We start from the raw sequence: 19,854 nt of genomic DNA on the forward strand, positions 1-19,854 counted from the left end.
GATGAGCGCGAAAGATTGACAGATATCGGCGATAAAAATGCAAACAAGTGCAAGGGCTTGCCTCTAGCTGCCAAGGTATTAGGAGGTCTAATGCAGTCTAAAAGAACAAAAGAAGAGTGGGAACGTGTTTTATCCAGCGAACTGTGGAGGCCAGATGAGATTGATAGAGATCAGGTTGAAAGACGAATATTTATACCTTTGCTTTTGAGTTACTATGATTTACCTTCTGTGGTAAGACGATGTTTCTTGTATTGTGCCATGTTTCCAAAAGACTACGAGATGGGAAAATATGAATTGGTGAAGATGTGGATGGCTCAAGGTTACCTCAAGGAGACTTCAGGTGGAGATATGGAGCTTGTAGGAGAGCAGTACTTTCAAGTCTTAGCAGCGCGCTCTTTCTTCCAAGATTTTAAGACGTATGATCAAGAAGATATTAGATTCAAGATGCATGATATAGTGCATGATTTTGCCCAATATATGACAAAAAATGAATGTCTAACAGTGGATGTCAATACACTTGCAGAAGCAACAGTGGAGACTTCAATTGAAAGGGTTCGTCATTTAAGCATTATGCTGTCAGAGGAGAGCTCTTTTCCCGTGTCCATTCACAAAGCAAAAGGTCTTCGCAGCCTCTTGATCGACACTAGAAACCCTTCGCTTGGAGCTGCACTGCCTGATTTGTTCAAGCAGTTGACATCCATCAGGTCATTGAATTTGTCAGGGTCTTCAATCAAAGAAATACCAAACGAGGTAGGGAAATTGATACATTTGAGACACCTCAATTTGGCATCTTGTTATCAGTTGGAGTCCCTGCCAGAAACCATGTGTGATTTATGCAATCTGCAATCCCTAGACGTTACTCTGTGTCGGCATCTCAAGGAATTGCCCAAGGCGATTGGAAAACTTGTAAAATTGAGGCATCTCCGGATTGATGATTCAGGAGTGGCCTTCATACCAAAGGGAATAGAGAGGATAACATGTCTTCGAACGTTAGATGTGTTTACTGTGTGTGGTGGTGGTGAGAATGAAAGTCAAGCAGCTAATCTAAGAGAATTAAAAAACTTAAATCACATTGGAGGGAGTCTTGAGATACGGAACCTACGGGGAGGTGTAGAAGATGCGAGTGACGCTGCAAAAGCACAACTCAAGAATAAGAAGCGCCTGCTTCGTTTGCGGTTGGGTTTCGACGACAGCCAGGAGACCGGCATTTTAATTGAAGCTTTAAGGCCTCCGTCAGACTTGGATGATCTAACCATAGATGGGCACGGAGGGTTGGATTTGCCAAATTGGATGATGACATTAACCAGATTACGGCGGCTTTCACTCGTTCATTGCAAAAACGTGGAGGTCTTGCCTCCGTTGGGAAGATTGCCCAACCTTGAAAGCTTGGAATTGAGGTTGTTGTGGAAGGTGAGAAGGCTGGATGCTGGATTTTTAGGGATAGAAAAAGATGAGAATGCCAGTATTGATGAAAGAGAAATTGCAAGGGTCACTGCTTTCCCCAAATTGAAAGAACTTAGGATTGCGCTTCTCATAGAACTAGAAGAGTGGGATGGGATTGAAAGCAGATCAGTGGGAGAAGAAGATGCCAACACAACTTCAATAATATCCATTATGCCACAACTTCGAGTGTTGGTGATTGATTTGTGCCCGTTGTTGAGATTACCAGACTATGTTTTGGCAGCGCCTCTACAGGAACTGGACATAACCAATTGCCCCAATCTAAGGAAACGTTACGGGAAGGAGGAGATGGATGGAGATTGGCAAAAGATTTCTCACATCCCAAACATTTATTTTCGTTAGAACCTGCATTGAGTGTATTATTATTATTATTATTTGCTTTGAGTGTATTATTATTATTATTTGCTTTGAGTGTATTAATTATATGTAAGCCTTACTATTTACTCTAAGTGACCTCTTTACTGTAATTGGATTTTATTTCTTACTTACGAATAACTTTTATGAGTAATTTTTGTGTGTTAACAACACTAATTAAAAAAGTTCTTACATCATTGTTAAAATATTAGTATGTAAACTCGATAAAATAAAAGGTAAGAGATATAATAAGATGAGAAATTAGACACATAAGAATTTATGTGGTTCATCCAATTAAGCTATATCTGTGGGTAAGTATAGAAGAATTTTACTAAATAATATGAGAATTACAATCTCTCTCAAATAATAGGAGAATAACTAAGAATTTATTAATTACTAAGAGAAAACACCTTACTTGCTCTCTTACAAATACCTCATAACTTTGTGAGATTACTCTCTCTTCACTCTCCTGATCTTCTTTCATTTTTGGTATGTAAAATAAGTTTAAAGGCATTGTCTATTTATAGGCAAAAATAAGAAGATAGAAGTCATAAATCATGACATCAATTATGTCACAAATTATGCAAATAACTCATCTTCACTCATGTTCCACCAATCATGCCACTACCTAATCTCCAGTTATTTTTATTTTTCAACAATTATATAGATTTAATTGATTTAATTAAATGATAGGTTTAAAAGTGTACCTTCAATTGAACAAATTCCTAAGATCATTATTCAAATCAACACTTTTTCTGATGATATTTTATAACCTAGCTTTCGTATTAATCAGGTTTCTTTGCAATTAGTTTGGATGGACAGATATATATTACCATGATCCAGTTTGGAATATTAGTGGAATAACATAAAATGAAGAGAAGAAATAGAGAAACAGACGAGAAGCAGGAATTTCAGTAGAATGCTATAATCATTTGTCCCTATCAGAAACATTTCAGTAGAAACTACAGCATTCTTAAACTAAGGTCAGTATCAATCCAAAATAATTGCTATATATCGAAGAAATTACTTTCCACAAATAATAATCATTAGCCTAGAACTCGGTAGAATTGAAAACCACGAGTGCTTCACCTTCGGAACTCAAAATGGCATGTCAATTTCGGTAGAAACATAGAACCAGGACTAGACTGAAAAGCTACAAGAATATAGGGACTGAATTGAAGTGTTAGAAACCGTACAGGGACTGAAACAAAACTCAACCCTCATCACCAAACCCTAAGCACATAAACTAACTAAACTAGCAGCCTCCTTCCACTCGCACTCTCTTCTCTCTCTCTCAGTTCGTCCTATCATCATTGTCTCTTTTTTAAAAATAATTAAATTAAATTAAATTAAACAGGCAAATGGCAGAGGCACTTTTATCGGCAATTTTGGAGCGGTTAAGCGCGGTCGTTGCTCAACAGGTAATTACTTTTATACAATTTGCAATGATCTAGTTAACCCTTACATGAATAAGAAATATAAAAATGAAGTCTCTTTTTCTTCCTTTATTAGAAAAATAAAATAAAATATCAAATCCTCAGATCTAGATTTGGATTTTATTTAAGAAATTTCTTTTTATTGTTTTATTATTTTTCATATTTCTGGAAATAATCTACAACAAATATTCTTAGAAGGAAAATGGAGTTGTCGATCCTCTCATTAAACTGAACTACTAAGGGTAAAATAATCAATCAGATGTTAAAATAATAAGTTCCACAATCTTATTATAATACCAAGAAATATTTATTTGCAAATAGATTTTACGAATACCAACAAATACAGATCCTTTCATTCTCTATTTTTCCAAGCTTATGTTATATGTAGGTTTGACGTCGAACAATTTAAGGTTCATTTTCTTCCTTCTTGTATAGTAGCAGATTGCAGGCAGAGATATCATCATGATGATGATAAAAAGAAATATTATTATTTTTAATGTATTGGTTACTAATAAATATTTTATATATAAATTATTAATATAGCCAATCCATTTCACAGTACGTGTCACCTACTGCGAAAAAAAGATTAATAAAAATTATCTAATCTATTAATTACCAAAAATTAAAATTAAAAACTTGTCGTGAAATCATGGAAATGTTTCCTCTGCTTGAACTTCCTTATCTTTTCCACACTTATAGGTACTAGAAGAGGTGAGCCTAGTAGGGGATGTGAAGAAACAAGTCGACAAGCTGAAAAGCAATCTCCTTTCTATCCAATCTGTCCTTGAAGATGCAGATAGAAAACAAATGAAGGATAAGGCTGTAAGGGATTGGGTAGACAAGCTCAAAGATGTATGTTATGACATGGATGACGTCCTAGATGAATGGAGCACTGCAATTCTTAGATGGAAAATGGAGGAAGCTGAAGAAAATACTCGCAGCCTACAGAAGATGCGATGTTCCTTCCTGAAATCTCCTTGCTCTTGTCTCAATCAAGTGGTTCGACGTCGCGACATTGCCCTTAAGATCAAAGAAGTTAGTGAAAAAGTGGATGACATTGCCAAAGAGAGAGCTAAGTATGGCTTTGATCTGTACAGAGCCACTGATGAACTCCAGCGACTAACAACTACCTCCTTTGTTGATGAATCAAGCGTGATTGGTCGAGATGGTGAAAAGAAAAATGTTGTAAGCAAACACTGGTTATGTTTTGAAATAACTTTTTATTTCACTTTATTCTAAAAAACATTGGCTAAATTCAATGAGATTTTATGCAAGCAGCTATTAAATTGACTCTTGATAACTTTATATTAATTTTAAAAGTGTATTTATTTTAAATTCAATTGCAATTAGTGGATAAATAATATTTTAAAATAATATGCTTTCTCTTTAGTGTAGTCCAAGCGCCACTTGGAGCTTGTACTACTTATATTTTTAGTATAATTATAAGTATTAGTATTAAAAATATTATTATTTATTTTGTTAATATTTTTTTTAGTATAATTAATATTAAAAGTATTATTATATTTTTTTCTTAATATATTTTTTTAGTATAATTAATTGTATTAGTATTAAAAATATTATTATTATTTTTTAATATTATTTTTAGTCTAATTAATAGTATTAATCTAAAAAATATTATTATTATTGGTGTTACAAATAATATTTTGTTTATATTAATACTAAAAATGTTATCAGTTGTATTATAAAATATTATTATTTTTATTAAAATTTGTAAGAGTATATTTTATTGTAATTAATATTATTAATAAAATAATTGATGAATTTGAAAGAAAATGTTATATCATCTACTAATTTTACCAAATATATTTTAATAATAATTTTATCAAATTATACTTAATTTTACATTTAGTTTTATTTAGATATTAAATATAAATTATTAGTTGCAGAACTCAAAAATAACGTTGAATTCTATCAAGTACACGACCCAAATAATCCTAAGTCCTGCACGGCTTAAAAACGGAACATAATCTGAAATAAAAAAATCAACTATGTAAGTTATATTTTTATAGCAACTATGTAAGATCCTAAATACTTGGATCAAGAAACCATACTAGATCCAAAAAACTACCTTAAAAACGGAACATAATCTGAAATAAAAAAATTAACCTGAGTTAATATCTATTTTTTATGAATTTTTAAATTACAAAAACACCTAATAAGAACTCCCTTAATAATCTGACATAAATATCTTTTATTTCAGTGGTTTAAGTTGGTGTCAATGAAATTTTTTTTTTTTAATTATTGAAATCTAGTGATCCCTCTCTCTACTCTCTTAATCAGGAATTAAAAAATAATAAAAATAAATCTTTGCACCAAAATGGAATTGGAACAATTTTAAGGAACCAACATTATATAATTTACATGATTGTTTAAGTTAGAAAATTAAAATAAATATTTTTAAAATTTATGATGTGTTACCCATGTCTCTTATGTTTTTCATTTTAGTTCCCTCTCTTCCAATCCAATCTTTTTATAAAAAATTAAAATTAATTGTTTTTTAAATAGAACTTGACTGTGCAAATCAAAGATTAAAGACCAAATTAAAAAATAAAATTTTATACAATAACAAATATAAAGTGAAAATCTCATACTTTTTAGAATAAAAATAACAAGTAAATATTAAAAAAATATTATTTTTTTAAAAAAACTTTATATATAGCCTGCGGGCTCAGGTAAAATACCATTTAAAAAAATTACTAAAAATAATGTTATTTTATTTTCTTAAAAAAAAAACTTCTCCTCCCGTGAACTGACCCGGATGAAGTTAAGTTTAAAAAATTAAAGCCTTCATTGAGCTCAATGTAAAGAGCACCAACCTGCCGTCATAAAAGCCCCAAATACACCATTGTAAGAGCCCTCGCAAGAAAACACCCTCTTCTCCAACAAGAAAAGCAAAGTTCAAACCCCAAGTAAATATCCCTGTCTTTCTCTCCCACACGCTCGCATTCTCAGCTTTTCCTCTCTGCGTCTTCAAGCAATAAACCATGGGTGATAGCCAGTACTCCTTTTCTCTCACTACTTTCAGTCCTACCGGAAAGCTAGTACAGATTGAGCACGCATTGACTGCCGTTAGATCAGGCCAAACTTCTCTCGGAATCAAAGGTTGTTGCAATTTAAGCTCTCTCTCTTCTTCTTTTTTTCTCATTTTCTTGTCATTTTCGAATGTACTGTGTTGTTGATGGGTGCTTAGATAGTATGTTGTTGATTTTTTTTTTTTTTGGTGTTGTAGCGGCAAACGGTGTTTTTATTGCAACTGAGAAGAAATTACCATCTATTTAAGTCGATGAATCTTCTGTAAGTAAACATTTATTAATCTTTTTATTGGTTTTGTTATAATCTTTGGTTGAAATTCAAGAAACCCTTTTGTTCTTTTTTTTTTTTTTGCGTTTTTGATTGTGTTTTCTTTGTGAATTTTTCGGGTTGGCCATGCGAACTTTTAGTAATAACATAAGTATAGAGACATGGGCTTGTAGCACTCCAACTGAAGAAGCTGATGATTGTTGTGGAAAAGCAACGTGGATTCTAGCCAATGAGGTGTTGGTCTATAGTTAATGGGTTTATATTGGGATTCTTAGGAGTAATTTGAGTTTAGTGACATCGGCTGTTAGAAATTTGTTCAAATTCGGTGTTAATGCAGTCTAAAAGAACAAGAGAAGAGTGGGAACGTGTTTTATCTAGCGAACTGTGGGGGCCAGATGAGGTTGATAGAGATCAGGTTGAAAGAGGAATATTTATACCTTTGCTTTTGAGTTACTATGATTTACCTTCTGTGGTAAGACGATGTTTCTTGTATTGTGCCATGTTTCCAAACGACTTCGAGATGGTCAAAGATGAATTGGTGAAGATGTGGATAGCTCAAGGTTACCTCAAGGAGACTTCAGGTGGAGATATGGAGCTTGTAGGAGAGCAGTACTTTCAAGTCTTAGCAGCGTGCTCTTTCTTCCGAGATTTTGAGACGGATAAATTTGAAGGAAAGAAATTCAAGATGCATGATATAGTGCATGATTTTGCCCAATATATGACAAAAAATGAATGTCTAACAGTGGATGTCAACAACCTTGGAGAAGCAACAGTGGAGACTTCAATTGAAACGGTTCGTCATTTAAGTATGATGTTATCAGAGGAGAGCTCTTTTCCTGTGTCCATTCACAAAGCAAAAGGTCTTCGCAGCCTCTTGATCGACACTAGAGACCCTTCGCTTGGAGCTGCACTGCCTGATTTGTTCAAGCAGTTGACATCCATCAGGTCATTGAATCTGTCAAGGTCTTCAACCGAAGAAATACCAAACGAGATAGGGAAATTGATACATTTGAGACACCTTAATTTGGCATCTTGTATGGTGTTGGAGTCCCTGCCAGAAACCATGTGTGATTTATGCAATCTGCAATCCCTAGACGTTACTCGGTGTAGGTCTCTCAAGCAATTACCTAAGGCGATTGGAAAACTTATCAAATTGAGGCATCTCCAGATTTATGGTTCAGGTGTGGCCTTCATACCAAAGGGAATAGAGAGGATAACATGTCTTCGAACATTAGATTGGTTTACTGTGTGTGGTGGTGGTGAGAATGAGAGTAAAGCAGCTAATCTAAGAGAATTAAAAAACTTAAATCACATTGGAGGGAGTCTTAAGATATGGAATCTACAAGATGCGAGTGGTGCTGCAGAAGCACAACTCAAGAATAAGAAGCGCCTGCTTTGTTTGGAATTGAATTTCTACTACAACCAGGAGAACGGCATTGTAATTGAAGCTTTACAGCCTCCGTCAGGCTTGGAATATCTAACCATATGTTGGTACAGAGGGTTGGAATTGCCAAATTGGATGATGACATTAACCAGTTTACAGGTGCTTACACTCCGTTATTGTGAAAACGTGGAGGTCTTGCCTCCGTTGGGGAGATTGCCCAACCTTGAAAGCCTGGAATTGAGGTCGTTGAAGGTGAGAAGGTTGGATGCTGGATTTTTAGGTATAGAAAAAGATGAGAATGGCAGTATTAATGATGGAGATATTGCAAGGGTCACTGCTTTCCCCAAATTAAAAAAACTTGAGATTTGGAATCTCAAAGAAGTAGAAGAGGGGGATGGAATTGAAAGGAGATCAGTGGGAGGAGAAGATGCCACCACAACTTCAATATCCATTATGCCACAACTTCGACAGTCGACAATTCGTAATTGCCCGTTGTTGAGAGAACTACCAGACTATGTCTTGGCAGCGCCTCTACAGGAATTACACATAAGGAGTTGCCCCAATTTAAGGAAACGTTACGAGGAGGAGATGGGTGAAGATTGGCAAAAGATTTCTCACATCCCAAACATTTGTTTTGATGATTGGGTGAGGAAGGTTGAGTGCTTAAGTGGCAAAAGAACTCTTTAGAACCTGCTTTGAGGGTAGTAATTATTTTATTGGAGTTTGCTAAGGTTGAGTGTAAAATAATATATAAGCCTTGCTTACATGGAGTATTTCATTCAATATTACCTATTTACTGTAATTGGATTTTATTTCCTACTTGCCATTTATTCTATCAATTGCAGCTGTGATAAACGTATCCCTTTCTCTCTCACATCCTCTTTACTGTAATTATTTCTCACATTCCCTCTCTCTCACTCTCTCTCTCTCTCTTATGCCTTTATAACGTGGAGCCTCATCTGATAAGGGGCTACCAAACCGTTTTTCTAAAATATTCAAAAAATAATAATTTTATGCTAAAATTTAATATATTTTATATATTTTAAAATATTTGATGTTAAAAATAATTTTTAAAAATAAAAAAATTTATTAACATATATTTTAATATAAAAAAATTATTTAAAAAATAACTATAACTACACTGAAAAACTGAAAAACAAACTTACTTGAATTAAATCTAAATCAAATTATTTAAACCTAACACAAAATATCTTCATCTTCAACAAAATTCAGTGAAAAAACCTAATTTACTTTATTAGTTAAATATTTTTATTTTTTCTAAAAATATAAGTGATTTATTGAAAGTCAAATATTTTTATTTTTTATAAAAAATTAGTTCTTTAAATATATTTTTATAATTTAAAAAATTTATGTACATATAATCAAATAAATAAATAAATATTTATGTTAATAAATAAATAAAAATTTATTAATAATACTTAAAAACGAAACTGGTTCAAAGCCTCCATTCAGCTCAATGTAAAGAGGGCCAACCTGCCGTCATAAAAGCTCAAAATACTCCATTGTAAAAGCCCTCGTAAGAAAACACCTTCTTCTCCAACAAGAAAAGCAATGTTAAAACCCCAAGTAAATGTCCCTGTCTTTCTCTCCCACACGCTCGCATTCTCAGTTTTTCATCTCTGCGTCGTCAAGCAATAAACCATGGGTGATAGCCAGTACTCCTTTTCTCTCACTACTTTCAGTCCTACCGGAAAGCTAGTACAGATTGAGCACGCATTGACTGCCGTTGGATCAGGCCAAACTTCTCTCGGAATCAAAGGTTGTTGCAATTTAAGCTATCTCTCTTTTCTCTCTCTCTCATTTTCTTGTCATTTTCGAATGTACTGTGTTGTTGATGGGTGCTTAGATACTATGCTTTTTATTTTATTATTTTTGGTGTTGTAGCGGCAAACGGTGTTGTTATTGCAACTGAGAAGAAATTGCCATCTATTTTAGTCGATGAATCTTCTGTAAGTAAACATTTATTATTTTTTTATTGGTTTTGTTATATTCTTTGGTTGAAATTCAAGAAACACTTTGTTGCAGTGGAATCTTCTGTAAGTAAACATTTTCGAATGTACTTTTTTCTTGACAGTGCTGAATCACATGTATTTTGTTGCAGTGGAATGGGTCCTGACTTTCGAGTTTTGGTTCGGAAAAGTAGGAAGCAAGCAGAGCAATATCATAGGCTGTACAAGGTACCCATCTTCAAGATTTTCTTTATTATTTTGCTTCACGTTTGTTCTTCAGCTCTTATTTTAATGTCACCGATAAGTGATAAGGTTGCTAAATTTTCATGGCTTATCTTATGAATGGGATATGTGCATCCTTTTGACGCCTCTAAACAAACTCATGTATATAATTCATCTAATGCTTGATAACCCGGTTAAGATGATATATCTGGAAAGTAGTTATTGAGGTTGTCTATATTACAAGACTTATTGTTAGTTGTCTTATTCCCAATAATGCCATTCTGACCCCAAAAACAGCTGAATTTAGCATGAAATCCAAGAGTGTCCAATTACCATTTCATATCAATTCATTGTCATCTTTTGTTGTTAATCGTGAAGGTTTTAACTTGTGAATTTTTGTGATTGTAGGAACCAATTCCTGTCACACAACTTGTGAGGGAAACTGCTGCTGTCATGCAAGAGTTTACTCAATCTGGGTACTGGAAAATCTTTTATACATTCGAAGTGTTTCAGTGGTTTTAGTTGATTTCCTCTGTAATTTAGATCAGAATTTCAATTTCCAAAGTTCATAACCTTAGCTCTTATTCTAATAACCGAACAACTCTCTCCCTATGTTCCTGCATCAGCATGTCAACTCTTCATGCTCTTATCCTTGAAGTTTGAAAATACTCATCCTTTGTTTTTCCTTGCAGAGGTGTAAGGCCTTTTGGAGTATCTTTGCTAGTTGCTGGTTTTGATGAAAAAGGTCCACAGCTGTACCAGGTATCTGTGTTTCCTCATAATATTGTCTGAAGTCATTAACTGTTTTTTTATTGTTTTTATCTGGATTATCCTCTGTAGACTGGGGTAGCTCAGTATTCTAGAAGCTGTAGGCCTTTGTGACTATTATGCACCCTTCTGTGTGCCCAGAGTGGCTGATAACTTTTTGACCTTTTGTTTTCTTGGTTGAGATTTGGATGGATTATGACTCACTTGTGTTGCCTTTTTAAAAATATGTTAGACTCCTGCACTCAAATCATAGTTCTTCTGATGATGTTATGTTTTGTATTTGTTTGGCTAGGTCGATCCATCAGGTTCCTACTTCTCATGGAAAGCCTCAGCAATGGGGAAGAATGTTTCAAATGCAAAAACATTTCTTGAGAAGAGGTATTTATTTGTTTTTGGTACCATGAAATGCATTGATTCTGCAAAAACTTCTAAACATCTTCATGGGTTCTCCTAGCTAGCAACAAATGTGTTTCCACCTCCAGCCATCAACTGCTAAACATATTCTTCATTCAAAGTTCAAGCTACTTTCAATTTTCAACTGCCAGCATACTTTGTGCTACTCCCCTCTTTCTTTATATAATTTATTTTACTTCATCTTTCCCATACAAGAAGAATTGGATTGTCTTTTTTTTATAAAAAAAAAAAGAAAAAGAAAAAAGAAATTGAGAAAAAAAGAATTGAATGGACAGAAACATGGTAAATATTGTGGTTTTTTGTCCCCATCTTCATTTGATTTGAACAAATTTCGTTTTCCCTAACTTAGCATGTGCTCTGTAGATACACTGATGATATGGAGGTTGATGATGCTGTGCACACCGCTATCTTGACACTAAAAGAGGGGTACATCACTTTAAAATTTCCTCCACTTTTTATTTTTGAATTTGAGCGGTGGTGTTTTTTACAAGGTTTGGTATATAAAAAGTGGAAGAAAAATTTTCAGTAGATTTAATATACTTGCGCCATGCACTTGCACCTGGTTGATTACATAATTGATTGATTTACTGATAAATCCAGCCATTTAGGTATTGTGATTGTCTGTCACACGTTCTGAGTGTCGTAGGTAAAATGAATTCTGGGTAACAGTAGTTTAGCTCGGGTCTTCAGCCTTGAGAACTTAAATTGGCTCTCAACACTTTAGTTAGTAGTTCAGGAGATATAATTATGTGAGATACTGTTTAAGTGAAAATGAATGAAAGTTTCTCAACCCAGTGTCAATCAAATGTACTTGCAGGTGATTAAAGATTCCTTCTCTCCTCTTAGTGATTTTAAGAAGTTGTCAATTTGTTGACTCTTGCTTCTACAATCAGAGTGATGGTGGATTAGTGAGCATAATCTTAGTATTTGCAAAGTGGTCAGAGAGATATAAGTGAGCATTTTAAAGTTTCTTACAAGTTCTGAGTGCTTCCCTTGTACCCTTACAAGATTGTTTGTGTTTGCAGATTTGAAGGCCAGATTTCTGGGAAAAACATTGAAATTGGGATAATTGGTGCTGACAAGCAATTCAGGCATGCTCTTTCTTGACCTTTTTCCTTATTAAACTTGGTAATAGTGTCACGTAATTTGAAGCTTAGGATGAGTTTCAGAAGTAACTTGCAGGATGCACATTTTTGTTAACACGGTTCATAACTAGATAAAATCTGATATCAAAAATCTTTTGGATCTCACCAATTTCATATATGGCCTTCCACTTGTGGTTTCATTTTTGAAGTTCTGATTTTCTCGCACTCTTGCTCTAATTTCAGTCTGACAATTTACATACGAGACTCATTCAAAATGGCCAATCCACTCTTTCTTTGGATGTTTAAGCTTCCTTGGAAGAAGTTATATGTGACATGACCATGGCAATCTTATCCCTTGTGCTTTCTTTACTGCAGGGTACTAACTCCAGCCGAAATTGATGATTATTTGGCTGAAGTGGAATAGACATTGTATTTTTTGGCTAAAGTGGAGTTCTTCCCAGTATTGACACCAATAGAGATACTTGTGTTACTTTCCTCTGGAATTTGCTTGAATCAGTTGCTTTTAGCCGAAGTTTCCATTAATTCCATGTTTGTAGAACTGTGATGTGGAAATGTTATAAGACTTCTCTCCAATCTTAGATGGCTTCTAAAGTTTTGCATCAATATGATTTCCTATATGATACGTTTGACAGAGTGCAGAAAATTGGTCTCTTCAATTATATTTATCTCCTCTCAATGCTTGACCTGTAATATGGCCGTTCTCATTTAATTCCAATGGAGCCCCGAAGAGGGAAGGAGAGGGACCATGGAATATGGATATCGAATTAAAATGCTTCCTTTATTTTTGGGTCCTTGTACTTGCCTCAATTTTTCAGTTTAGACTCTATATCTTCAAGTTCTTCAATTTGATCCAAGTCACACAAAAGTTATAGCTTATTTAGCCCCTTCTTAATTGCAGCCAAAACTACTGTTGTAAAAATGGAAATGCATGACGTAACCCCGTATATATTAAGAGAATGGAAGTGTTCGCCCTTGAAATATGTTTTTGCTTGGAATTATATTAAAACGATATTTTTATTATTATTTTAAAAAATTAATATTAAGTCTAAAAGTATATAAAAAAATTAATATTAAAAAAATAAAAAAAATCATCGCGACCTCAATAACCCTTTTAACAGCAGTTTTCGCTTTTTTAGCATGGAAACTTCTGCTAGTAAATAGCAGCTCAATTGGCACTTCATAGCTTCGTCTTTGCAACAGGTCTCATGCTGGAGTTTTTGCTGTTAAATTATACTAATAATAATGACAATAATTTGTCCATTGTGTTTAAACAAATTAACATTTGATCTTCTTCTTTTTTTTATTATTATTAAAAATGAACTTTTTTAGAATTGATTATTCTAGCTATAAGCTACTGTCTCGATATAGAATCCCAAGCAACCTCAGACACCGCGAGGCTACAATAATGCTATTGTTTGACTCCTTAAGTTCGTTAGAGATATTTTGAGGCTTTTGTCCCATAGTAAACAGAAAAAAACAGAAGCTGCTTTTGTCTGGCAGTGCTGGTCTTCACCCATGTAGTCCATTATCCAAGAAACACTCTTCACATATCTTCTTGCTCTCTGGATGTTTACAGATTCCCAACTCCAAACTCCTCTTTTATGCTTTCATGTAAGTCGTATCCTTCCTTCCTCTCTTTCCTTATGCAATGCCACTGCTAATGCTGTTCATGCTGCCTTGTTATTTTCTGTATTTATTAACTTCAATTCTGGTGTTTCTCCTCTAGCTGGATAATATTGCTTTTTCATGGAATTTCTTGTTCTGGGAAATGGGTTTCAATGGAATTGCTATGTATCAACGTTCACTTGAGAGAGTATGTCTAAATTGTTTTGTGTTCTTATTAGTTATAACATTTTAGCATTTTGTTGGCTCTCATATATATTGAACGAGCAATCATCATTATCTGAAAAGTCTTACCGTGACTTAAGAAGTTATAAGATGATGGACCAGTTTTAGCTGTCAGGGTGCTATGCTTATCGTTGTTGAACTCTAACCAGTCTTCAACAGTTGTGGCCTTGTTTATCTTGCAAATTTTGGTTTTTGTAGTTTAATCAGATAGATTAGACTAATATTTGATTCTGTAATGAAAATACAACCTATACTCACAGCAGTTAAGAATTATTGCGGAAGAAAGGGAGAAGATATTTGGTTTAGAAAGGGAAAGTTGACAACTTTTCTTCTTCTTTTTTAACTAGGTTTTCTGGTTTGCATTTCATGTGTTTGCTATTGTGATTAAAAGTAGTTTTAGTGTCTCTCTTTGTCCAATTATTTTGAAGTCTAAAGCATCCTTTATATGGATTTTATTTGGTTGCTTCCTCTGTGTAATGGCTTTAAATTAAGAGGTGTGTATGTTTGTTGCTGGCAATTGTGTGTTTACTTGATTAGTGTTTGCAGGTTGCTTGTTAGATGCACACTGAATCATATTTTTATAGAATCAAGAATCCGGAATGGTCATTTCAGACGCAGAGAAAAGAATTCCAGTATTGGAGATGTTAAAATGTGGAAAAGCGACAGGGTCTATATCGACAAACATGGCAAATTAGTGGAGATGTTAAAAAGTGGAAAAGCGACAGGGTCTATATCGACAAACATGGCAAATGGCGAATCTTTGATCACAAAAAGATGTCCAGGAAACGATGTAATACGGAGTAATTCACTTTGTGCTCATACATGTAACTTCTCAAGAAAATATGGCTTTAATTATTAAGTCATCTATTTTACCTAGGTGGCTCTTTGAGGGGACAAGGATGGAAATATGGATCAGGATTTGTTGATGGGATTTTCCCGGTGCTAAGTCCTGTTGCTCATCAGATTCTGAACTTTGTGCGGAAAGAAGTGGATCCGAATAATGTTTGGGCTGCTCTTGATACTCTTCCTGTCACTCACGAGACTTGGGATGATCTTATTAATGTAGCCGTCCAACTTCGTTTGAATAAACAATGGGATCTGATTGCATTGGTGAGTAAATCGTGCCTTTTTTCTTTCATCTTGGTGGGTGATAGCCGATGGATTAAACCACCCAGCACGCACATATTTTTTTGGCAGGATGTTTGCACAGCATTTTTCTCTTCAAAATTTAAGACTGAATCCTCGATTGTTCAAATCTCCTTTAAGTGGTTGGTGCCGCAGTTGGTGCTTGGAATTCTCATATACCAGCATTTTCCTACAACTAAATGAAACAAATCTCTTCACTGTCTATTTATTATATCGACATTTTTAATATCGAGTGTTTTTAATTCTTAATAATCTTGTTGGGTGCAACTCTAAAATTTCCAGATATGTCAATGGATATTGTACAAGAGCTCCTTCCAGACAGATGTCATGTGCTACAATTTACTAATAGATGCTTATGGGCAAAAATCTTTGTGCAAGAAGGCAGAAGAAACATATCTTGATCTTCTTCATGCCAGGTGTATCCCTACTGAAGACACTTATGCCCTTCTTATAAAGGCTTACTGTGCATGTGGATTGTTAGAAAAAGCTGAAGCTGCCTTTGTTGATATGCGAAAGTATAGCCTTCCTCCAAGTATGTGTTTACCAATTCATTTCTTCTTAGCTTTCAGGGGAATTGTATTTTCAAGAAGTTATTGGACTACATCAACCATTTCTTATAAATCAAAAATTTCCTCAACTTTTAAGATTCTTTTCCTCAAAAATTGATTTTTTGTGGGGTTAAATTCGTTTTAAATTTTGAAACCTCGCTCAATAATTGCACAGAACTGTGTTTATTTTTTCTTTTCGGGGGTGAAGTATACTAAACGTAGGAAAAGAGAAGATTGGTTCATGGTCTGCATATTTCTTGTTGCTACTATAATAGTAGTGATAACTATTCCTTATCTACATCACCATGCTTAGAGAATGGTTGATTAAACCAAGAGGGACCCCTTGCTAATTTAGCTAGACCGGAACTGGATTAGGCTAGACTCTCCTGGTTGACAAACTTGCTTCTGTAGCTTTCCTTTATGAGAATGCGTGGGTTATTTCTCTTCTTTTTGCGGTGGTCAAATACAGGGCATTAGTTCTGCTTTTGTGTTTCGTTCTCTTATTTACACGTCTCAGATTTTCATTTTTCTAGCTGTTCTGTTGATACACTTGCATGCACATTCAATGAGTGAAAAGTGAGCGTATACTCTAATTTTGGCCAGGTGCAATTGTATACAATGCTTATATTGATGGGTTAATGAAGGCTGGAAACCCTCAAAGAGCAATTGAGATCTTTCATCGATTGAAAAATGATGGCTGCCAGCCCTCTACTGACACCTATACACTGTTGATCAACCTTCATGGGAAGGTAAGCTCAGTGGTATTTGGTTCTGAATTATTCTGCAAATCTGATCTTCTTGAAATACCACTGGTCCCAGTAGAAAATTATGCTTAACTCGTACGTCTACGAGTCTACAGTGATGCAACAAACAACTTGAAATATATGCATTCAATTCCAAACAATTATCAGACTAAATTCAAAGATATGGTTATTAATTCTGATAACCCTGGACAGCAGTGGTGTTTAGGATCCTTAAAAACTCATTTTGCTAATCTTTTTCCTGTACACAGGCAAGTCAATCTTACATGGCCTTGAAGTTGTTTAACGAAATGAGAAGTCAAAAATGCAGACCAGATATCTGCACATACACAGCTCTGGTGAACGCGTTTGCTAGAGAGGGACTCTGTGAGAAGGCAGAAGAAATATTTGAGCAGATGCAAGAAGATAAGCTTGAGCCTGATGTGTATACCTACAATGCGCTCATGGAAGCTTACAGGTTAGTATCATAGAATGATATGGTGTTTCAATAATCTTTCAAAGAAAATAAAAAAGAATACTGGAGGTGCAGCTTCTTGCTTCCAAGAGATTCCCAATAGAACTGATGATATTTAACTATCTTGTCCTGACAGTCGTGCAGGTTTTCCTTACGGGGCTGCAGAAATATTTTCACTCATGCGGCACATGGGCTGTGAGCCGGATAGAGCTTCATATAACATCATGGTAGATGCGTATGGGAGAGCTGGTCTTCATGAGGGTAAGATGCTTGAACCAAATAATATCAATGTACTTCAAAAAGTGAGAATTGGAGAAAGATTGAGCTTTGAGAATTTGGGAACAGTTGGAGCATGTAATGGTTTAAAAACGTTCGGATCAACTACGAACTTGAAGGGATCTATATTGCAACATTTGGATTATATTTCGGAACAGCGTTCAATTCTATTCTGGAGATCTGCCATAATCTTTCTAAGATTTCCTAGGAAACAAGATAAAGTTGTATGAGATATTATCAGGCTATCAGCATTTCATCCATTTGCAACACCTTTCCTACTTGGAAGAAGTTCCTCTTAACACCTTTCGTACTTGGAAGAAGTTCCTCTTGTTTTTCGTATATGCTCCTCGTAATTTTGGCTTAATGATTTGGCTACTCCTATTTGCTTTTTAGATGCTCAAGCGGTATTCAATGAGATGAAGCGACTAGGAATAACCCCTACAATGAAATCACACATGCTACTTCTCTGTGCCTACTCAAGAGCAAGAAATGTGGATAAATGCGAGGAAATTGTTAACCAGATGAGCGAATCTGGGCTTGAACCAGACACGTTTGTCCTCAACAGCATGATGCACTTGTATGGCCGGCTTGGCCAATTTGAAAAGATGGAGGAAGTTCTTACTGCAATGGAAAAGGGACCTTATGGAGCTGATATCAGTACATACAACATCTTAATCAACATATATGGACGAGCAGGATTTTTCGAGAGAATGGAAGGTATTTTCCAATCACTTCCAACCAAAAATCTGAAACCTGATGTTGTGACTTGGACTTCAAGATTGGGAGCCTACTCTAGAAAGAAACTATACGCAAGATGCTTGGAAATCTTTGAAGAAATGATTGATGCTGGATGTCACCCTGATGGAGGAACTGCCAAAGTACTTCTATCAGCATGCTCAAGCGAAGATCAAATTGAACAGGTTACCACTGTAATCAGAACAATGCATAAGGGCATGGAGGCTGCTCTTCCTGCATGATTAATGTTCCTTGATCAGGTCCATAAAACTCAAAAGAAAAGGATGGAATACTATTATAGGAAATGATTTTTTTTACAAAAATAAAAAAGCACCTTTCCATGTTAAATATTTGGATGGAATTTGACTATAATAAGTTGTTATTGAAAATAATTGTTTTCTCAATGTCCACACATAAGAAGAGTATTCAAAAAATAAATAGTTTCACTTTAATGATTTCTTTTTTCAAATTTTATGAAATATTTGCATTATGTTCTCTTTTTTTTTTATTACCAAATAATATATTATGCAAATGAAGTGAATGCATGTGCCAAAATGATCAGTTATTTATAAGAAAAAAATATTTAAGCCCCAATAAATCCATTTTTACATAAAGTTATTAAACTTTATCCAATCATGATTTGATATAATTCTTAGGTTGTTATTATTTGGATAAATTCAGGTTATTATATAAATAGATTAACTTAATTGAATTGAGTTAATACAAAATGATATTATTTTATTTTTTTTAAATAAACTAGATATTAACTTCTATCCAAGTAGATTGGATCTGAATCATCTTTTATCTAATTTAATATAAAATTTTATATGAGTGATTTTCTATATCAACAAATACCGAGTTGACTTATCTAATCAGATTTAATATATCTTTAAAAAAATTTTATTTCATTAAAAAAAAGGATATTTAATTATTTATAAAAAAAATATTTAAGCTCTTTTTAAGTACCACAAGTTATACTCCAACAAACCCACTTTTACGTAAAGTTATTAAACTTGATCCAATCATGATTTGATATAATATTTGGGTGAGTAGTTAGACATACTAGCTTGAATGAATATAAAATAATATATTATTATTTTTTTAAAAAAATATTAAATTAAATATTGACTTATAATTGAATCTAATTGAATTATCTCTTACCTATTTAATATAAAATTATATAGTTATTTTTTTATTATTATCATGTTATATAAAAAAAAAATCTTAACTCAACAAGAAAAGATATCTACGAAACATTGATAAAAATATTGTTATTTGCAATTCATAATTGGTAGACTATTTTGTAAAGAAACTATAATAAATCTCAAATTAGTTCCAAAACTTTAATTCATTTCCCAATTGGGATTTTAAAGAATTATGTTCCAATTAAGTTCCCAAAGGCTCAATAATTCTAATTGAGTCCCTTCGTTTATATAAATCAATTTATTCCACTATATTGCATAGATTACGTGCTGAAAATGACACCATTTTGTAGAAATTTTATTTTTATATTAAATATTTGTGAATATTTTAAACATATTAGTGTAGTTAATAATTATCTTCCGAAAAGAAACTTAATTGAGAAAAATAGTATTTTGAGGACTCAATCAAGATTTAGTATGTAATTTGGGCACTCCCATAAAAGTGGGA

The 19,854-nt window shown here is 33.9% G+C and overlaps 2 protein-coding genes and 1 long non-coding RNA gene across 8 annotated transcripts in view; all 3 read left to right on the forward strand.

Moving 5' to 3' along the window:
- LOC105108659 (pentatricopeptide repeat-containing protein At2g35130-like) overlaps positions 1 to 18,534 on the forward strand; it is a 33,838-nt gene extending 15,304 nt beyond the window's left edge. The window contains exons 1-7 of one of the 3 annotated variants that reach the window (XM_011003060.1): positions 14,999 to 15,084; positions 15,162 to 15,394; positions 15,713 to 15,962; positions 16,582 to 16,727; positions 16,991 to 17,196; positions 17,330 to 17,454; positions 17,863 to 18,534. In XM_011003060.1, the coding sequence (XP_011001362.1) occupies positions 15,027 to 15,084; positions 15,162 to 15,394; positions 15,713 to 15,962; positions 16,582 to 16,727; positions 16,991 to 17,196; positions 17,330 to 17,454; positions 17,863 to 18,446 (1,602 nt within the window). In that variant the 5' untranslated portion in view covers positions 14,999 to 15,026 and the 3' untranslated portion in view covers positions 18,447 to 18,534. Of the gene's footprint in view, positions 1 to 14,998; positions 15,085 to 15,161; positions 15,395 to 15,712; positions 15,963 to 16,581; positions 16,728 to 16,990; positions 17,197 to 17,329; positions 17,455 to 17,862 lie in introns of those variants that run through there. The other 2 variants (XM_011003059.1, XM_011003058.1) reach the window with 2 other exon arrangements.
- Positions 6,081 to 13,095, forward strand: LOC105108661 (proteasome subunit alpha type-2-A-like). Of its 4 annotated transcripts, none has more exons than XM_011003064.1 (9): positions 6,101 to 6,374; positions 9,862 to 9,926; positions 10,079 to 10,154; positions 10,557 to 10,624; positions 10,841 to 10,910; positions 11,209 to 11,294; positions 11,694 to 11,756; positions 12,356 to 12,421; positions 12,791 to 13,095. In XM_011003064.1, the coding sequence occupies exons 2-9, from the start codon at positions 9,916 to 9,918 to the stop codon at positions 12,837 to 12,839; spliced, it is 489 nt and encodes a 162-aa protein (XP_011001366.1). In that variant the 5' UTR covers positions 6,101 to 6,374; positions 9,862 to 9,915; the 3' UTR covers positions 12,840 to 13,095. The 4 variants fall into 4 exon arrangements, with proteins under 4 accessions (XP_011001363.1, XP_011001364.1, XP_011001366.1 ...); XM_011003063.1 differs by lacking the exon at positions 6,101 to 6,374 and adding an exon at positions 9,418 to 9,736; XM_011003061.1 differs by lacking the exons at positions 9,862 to 9,926; positions 10,079 to 10,154; positions 10,557 to 10,624; ... (3 more) ...; positions 12,356 to 12,421; positions 12,791 to 13,095 and adding exons at positions 6,502 to 6,566; positions 6,713 to 8,768 and having other exon boundaries at positions 6,081 to 6,374.
- Positions 13,886 to 14,908, forward strand: LOC105108660 (uncharacterized). The gene is made up of 2 exons (XR_839096.1): positions 13,886 to 14,047; positions 14,831 to 14,908. It is a non-coding gene; the product is annotated as an uncharacterized LOC105108660 (long non-coding RNA).
- Positions 18,535 to 19,854: the final 1,320 nt, after the last annotated feature.

Source organism: Populus euphratica, unplaced genomic scaffold (assembly GCF_000495115.2).
Source record: "Populus euphratica unplaced genomic scaffold, PopEup_1.0 scaffold195.1, whole genome shotgun sequence".
NCBI lineage: Eukaryota > Viridiplantae > Streptophyta > Magnoliopsida > Malpighiales > Salicaceae > Populus > Populus euphratica.